This window comes from Otolemur garnettii, unplaced genomic scaffold (assembly GCF_000181295.1).
Source record: "Otolemur garnettii isolate 467f Iridium unplaced genomic scaffold, OtoGar3 scaffold00113, whole genome shotgun sequence".
In the NCBI taxonomy this organism is placed as follows: Eukaryota; Metazoa; Chordata; class Mammalia; order Primates; family Galagidae; genus Otolemur; species Otolemur garnettii.
Genome location: NW_003852508.1, coordinates 6,882,001 through 6,888,284, shown reverse-complemented (window position 1 = coordinate 6,888,284; position 6,284 = coordinate 6,882,001). Strand labels below are relative to the sequence as shown.

General features: G+C 39.9%; 1 protein-coding gene across 1 annotated transcript in view; it reads left to right on the top strand.

Annotated features, from left to right (window-relative positions):
• Positions 1-6,284, top strand: part of EYA1 (EYA transcriptional coactivator and phosphatase 1) — a 308,341-nt gene that overhangs the window by 7,505 nt on the left and 294,552 nt on the right. The window contains exon 2 of the mRNA XM_012809807.2: positions 2,434-2,541. Within this exon, the coding sequence (XP_012665261.2) occupies positions 2,509-2,541 (33 nt within the window). The 5' untranslated portion in view covers positions 2,434-2,508. The remainder of the gene's footprint in view (positions 1-2,433; positions 2,542-6,284) is intronic.

The following is a 6,284-nucleotide window of genomic DNA, read 5'->3' as shown; positions in this document are numbered from 1 at the left end:
AGGTAGGTGAATGCTGACTGTTTTGACTTCTCAATGATCTCTGTCTTTTTATTTTTAGCCCAGGAAACAATAACAAACATGATATTTAGTACAGAATAGTTTCATCTTCAGCAGAAATAAAATGACAAATGAAATACCTTTCATGCTCATGTAACTTGACCATTCTTAATACCTTAAACTGCTCAGTGAGTTCAATATGGAAATACGGGAAAGAAACACATGGGAAATAATCCTGGAATATCAAATATACAGATTGTGATTGAAACGTGTTCTCAGGACAGGGATGGAGAAGATGGGAATTTGTGGGAAATCAGAGGGGGCTTTGTCTTGGGGCTGCTGCCTTCTGTGAGGAATGAGACCGGGCTTTGTCTCACCTTATGTAGGCGCACTGTGGGCAATTTATATGAAAGCACTTTGTAAACTGTAAAGTGTTTAACCAGTGTAAGACACGATTATTATCATTATGTTGAAATCCCACTTTAGTGCCTAGAAAAGTTAATATGCCTCCCAAGAGTAACTTAAGCAATGAAAAAGAGTCTAGTATGTTCTGTAATATCTCTTTCCTGATTGTGCAAGGAATTCTCTAAAAGCAGTGCTGGTGAATTTTAAGATTACATTCTGAAATTTTGTACAAATTAAAATAGAATGATCTATTTTTTCTAGCATCATAGATTATAAGTACATTTGTACGATTTTTATTAACTAACAACTAGAGATTATAAAATTGTTTCTTGTTAAAATTATGAAAACATGGTGCTTTAATAAAGGCTCTCAAAATTTTAAGAATTTATTTAAGAGTTTTATCTTGTCCAAGAGGCATCCCCTTTGTGTAGACCATGGTTAGGTTATTTTGTAGCATTGATAATTGTGAGTAAAACAAACAAAAGGAAGAATTACTTTATTTGTATTTATTTATTTTTTGAAACAGAGTCTCAAGCTGTCACCCTGGGTAGAGGGCTGTGGTGTCACAGCTCACAGCAACCTCAAACTCTTGGGCTTAAGCAATCAATCCTCTTGCCTCAGCCTTCCAAGTAGTTGGGACTATAGGCACCTGCCACAATGCCCGGCTATGTTTTTTTGTTGTTGTTGTAGTTGTCATTGCTGTTTGGCAGGCCCCAGGCTGCGTTTGAACCCGTCAGCCCCAGTGTATGTGGCTGGTACCCTAGTTGCTGAGCTACAGGCACTGAGCCAGGGAGAATTACTTTAGCATTGCAAAATTGCTTCCCATATGAGCCATACTGGGAATATTTTATCTGAAAAACTTGTGTGTAAATACATGTACTCATTAAGTTATAAAATATAAGATATTTATATAAAATAGAAAATTGTAAGATACCCAGTTCAAATCTCCCATTTCACAGATGAGAACACTGAGGCTCTGAGAGACCTGTGTTACTTGCCTAGACATTCACCTGTTCAGTGGCAGAGTCAGAATGTGAATTCAGATTTCTTGACTTCCACAACAGTGGTTTTTCTAACAGGCTAGCAGGCAGAAATTCACTTTACAAAAAGTGATACTGAGGTTAAACTATTACATGTTCTCTGTTATGTAATTTTATCTTGGGTAATGTTAAGATTGTATCTCTTTTTTTGCTTCAAATTATAGGTATATTTAATTATCTGCATTAAAGTTTATGTGAAACACATAGGGTAATTTTTCAGTTGCCAAACTCAAGTAAGAAAATCTGAGCGTTTCTCTGATTCCTCATTTGAGCATAAGCATAGAAATTAATTCTGATGGCTAGGAAACTAGAATGGGCAACTACATGGCTATATATATAGGTTCTAGCTGGCTACATGTAGAATATACCTCAGAACACTACATTTACTGTCTAAGTTTGAAGCATCCCCCAAAGCCATTTTTCCTGAAGGTGTTGAGTCTCTGTCGGTGCAGACTTGACCATCCGTGAAGCTGTGACCTAATGTAAACTTGCTAAGAAATAGTATAATAATATCCTTGCCCTGAGGGTAAAACACTCAGCTCTAGCTTTTTCTCTTTCATCCTTGGCCAGACTACAATCATATTTCTTTGTTAGTATTTCCTCTTTGCATTGTGGTGCAATTGACGTTGATAGATAGCATGCAGAAACTGAATGCAGAAAGAAAAAAGAGGAGAGGGGGGAAAAAGGCTCTTGCACTGTTGGCTCAAAAATAATGTGTGTGCAAAGCTCTTTAGCTGCTTCCCCCACAACATTCTTTTTTTTTCTTGTGCTGCAGCTGCTGACAGCAGGCACAACGGAGCTATAATTTGGCTCATGTAAGTTGTGATAAACACTGAGCCCATAATATTTATTTTAAAGATTCATTCAGTGAAGGTAAGTGTTCTTGACGTGTGTATACATGCTAGTAAATGGAAAACTGCAGATGTGAAGACCAGCTCTTAATTTCATGGCACACAATTAACATGGCTGCCTGATGCTCTGCTGTCCACAGGTGCAGGGGTGCTGGAGCCCTTTGAAGACGTGTGTAGCTAATAGCCCATATATAATTCAGAAGAAGAGGTCTTCAATGGAAGACTCCCGGGGGAGAAATGGACAGTCTGTAAGTAAACAGAATGTCAGTCCTGAGGAAAGAGTTATGACTTTTAAAATCATAATGGCTATTTTTATTGTAACCTGAGTGTCTGGAAATTTCTCAAACACTCTATACCAATGTTTAATGATTTTGAAAGTTATGAATGAAGTAGGACACTAATTTATATCTTTTCTTAGAGATATCAGCCAACCTTTAGTGTTATGTCATGACACCAATATGCATAACATAATTTTAAGGCTAACATTCTCCTTTGCCTCTGGGAAAACATATATTTGTCTCAAAACACTTGAAATTGGTCTCTACATGTTGGATTGTTTTCCGTGTATTTGTTTTATGAATTTACACGTATGCATGTATGTATCTTTAAAATGTATGTCCACAGTGGAGAAATGTCACAGTCTGATGAACTCTTGAATGGGCTTGGAATTAAGACAGCCTTAGGTTCTATTTTGTTTGTCTTGTGACTAGAAAAGAAAAGGTTCAGAAGATTTTTCTTCAGGTTGATATGAGGAAGAAATCTGTTTTGGGCTCATAAATAAATATTCCCCGTGAAAGGTAATCTTACAAAATAACTTTTGAGTCATTGAGAACTTGAATACCTCAATTAGTTTTAATTTTTAAAAAGTGCATTTTAGCAGGCAAAGTGGTTTCCTTGGAAAAGGTCCGCAGCAATATTTGGGGGGCCACATGTGACTCTGCATGGTAAATTCTCCGATCCATTGTGATGCTTTTAGACCTGTGGTTTCACAGCTCTGCTTTGTTCACAATAGAATTATGACAGACCTGAAGCGTGATCTTTAGTAATGCTGTTGTGGTTCCTGTAAATGTGTGTTTTACAAGGCCTATTGGTGTTAGCAATCGCTGCTAATGGATGAGAGTTTTAATAACCAATGGTCGGGTGCCATCCAGGTAGTCTCCCAGTCAGGCTCTATGCAATTATGGAGGGAGCGTGTTGTGTGGATCTAAGTCATCCTGGGAGGTAATTCACATAAAGCACTTCACATCACTTCGAATGGTAAAACTTCATCCTAACCAGGAAACGCTCCCTTAACCCATTTAATTTGTTGGTTTTAAACCCCTGTTATGGGTCTGTGATATTTGCTTGTACTATGGTAAAAATACTTCTGTATGTCCTATAAAAGAAGTGAAAAATCAACTCGCTACTGACGCACTCTTAGCCCGGTGGTTGGTAGCAGGTTGACATGTTGGAGAATCACCAAGAAGTTTAGTAGTATCTGCAATGAAATGTTGCCAGTAATATTTATTTTGATATTGCACATGGCGCAGATTCTAATTTAAAACTGAGGAAATTATGAATTGAGACTAAACTAACAAATAGGTGGAGAATATAAGGATTCAGATTTTATTTTGGCTGTCATAACAAGAGACATTTTAGTGGGTGCTCTAACTGCATATCATTTTGGCCTATTTTTGGTTATGTGAGACAGAACACTTTTGTTCTCAAAAGTGACTAGAAACAAACACTTTGTGTTCTGGTGTTCTCGAAAGATATTTGGCTGTCTCAGGGTTACAAACGAGGAAGTGACGTTTCTCAAGGGCAAACACGGGCTGCTGGGATTGGAGAAGATGTTTCCAGGCAATTTAGCTCCCACCTGCTCACCCAGAAGCCCCTGGGTGGAGGCCTTGATGGGGGTCACTTCCTTGGACTCTAAGGTTTCTTTTCCCCTTAGGAAGGTGGGGAAAGAGCTCAGGGCGGAAGGAGGACCTAACTTAGCTGAAACACTCGGGTAACTTAGGAAAATAACAGTTGGAAAGTAGCCACGAGCTTACACTTCTAAACCTGATTGAACTTGCCCTTGCTCATGACATTGCTCTTTCTAAAGTTTACCTTACAAAAAGTTTCAGCCACGTTCAGAGTAAACACAGAGTAGCCTGTACCCCCAGGTCCCCCAGGGCTGACTTTAGCCGTTAGCAGCCTCCTGCTGTTCCATTGCATCTTCTGCCCTCTGTTCTCCACACCAGCACTGAAAGATTACTGATTTGTTTACAGGGCTTTTAAAGATAAAATCTGTATGTTCTGACATGCACAAATATTAACTGCCCAGTTTTTACAAATGCTGTGACTATAGCCATGTAATTTATACCCTATTATAAATTAGAACGTTTCCCAAGTCCTCTCGTGCCCCTTTTCACTCAATACCGCCCATGCTCGGGCCCCATAGGCAGACACTGTTCAGGGGTCTCCACCTTTCTCACCTGTGCCTGTTCTTTTTTTTTAGCGACAAAGTCTCATTTTGTTGCCCTCAGTAGAGTGCTGTGGTATCACAGCTCACAGCAACCTCCAACTCCTGAGCTTAGGCGATTCTCTTGCCTCAGCCTCCTGAGTAGCTACGGGTGCCCACCACAACGCTCGGCTATTTTTGTTGTTATTGTTGCAGTTTGGCTGGGGTTGGGTTTGAACCTGCCACCCTAGGTATATGGGGCCAGAGCCCTACCCCCTGAGCCACAGACGCCACCCAGCTGTGCCTGTTCTAAAAGTTCCGCTGAAGTGACTCTTCACAGGGCACGTTTCCTTCTGTGTCTGGCTTCTTACACTTAGCATCAAATCTGTGAGATTCTCCCATGTTATTGCATATATTGGGAAGTTATTCTTTTTTTATTCATGAGTTGTATGCCTTGTATACATTCTTTTAAAGAAAAAATACATTCTAAGAACTTCTCTGGGAAGCTTGATTTTTGCATCTGTAAACTGAGAAGAGTGAAATTCAATAACTTAATGTTGCTATCAACATTTTTTAATGACTGTTATGAATACTTTCGTCCACTCTTACTGCACTTTGCTGACAGAATTACACCTGCTACTGGCCCATTCTGGATCGTGTGCCTTCTAGTAAGATTTAAATACTTGCCTCCCTAAGTGTATTCTTGAGGAATGAGACCTTTTGGTTTTCTCATTAGAAAAATGATACTCAAAGAAGAAAAAGCTTCTTGAAAGCTTTTGCACACACCTCCAGTTTACAGAATACATTTGTAACTATCAACATGTGATTATTTGGGTAAAATTATGAATCTTCATTGCCTTTGTAAGCAATGATTCTTTCTCAAATCTCCATGGTTCTTTCTCTACTTGATAGATAGGAATGTGGTAGGTTTGGGGAGGGGCTGCCAGGGCCCCTTTGTTCTCCCTTTTAGCCCAGAGCTCTGGCTGAGCAGGAGGCTAAACAGTGTTGTTTTAGCCCCACAGTAGCCAATGAGCCTGAGAGTCACTCTGTCTGTGGCAGAGGCTGACGGGAGCTTCCCCAGCACTCAGAGGTTATGAGGCTGGTGGTGTAGGGAAACCCTTAAACAGGGCACATCCACGCTAATCTTGGAACTTCCACTGTGCATCCTGGGATTTGAAGTTCAGATTTTTGAGGTGGCCCATGACCCTTGAGGGAGGAAAAGGACCAATGATGTGAACATTGACAAGTACAATGCTGCTCTAATGAAGCCTCTTGACCTGAGCAGAGTTTTGGCAATAAGTTTACCATGTGCTGAGGCGCCATGGGCAGAGGTGAAGCAGCTTCCTTTTGGTACTACATAGATATAGCATTGAGTAAAAAAATGCTAAATCAGAAATGCTACCTTTCTTATTCTGGAATGTTCTGTGCATGTGAATCCCACACCTAGGAAAGGGAGTCATTAATGTGATTTTGTAAGTTCTGTCCACCCTTCTATTCACTTCATGAGGACACGATGGAGAGGAAGAGGGTTTGTGGAGCTTTACATCATTTCTCTTACAATTTTGG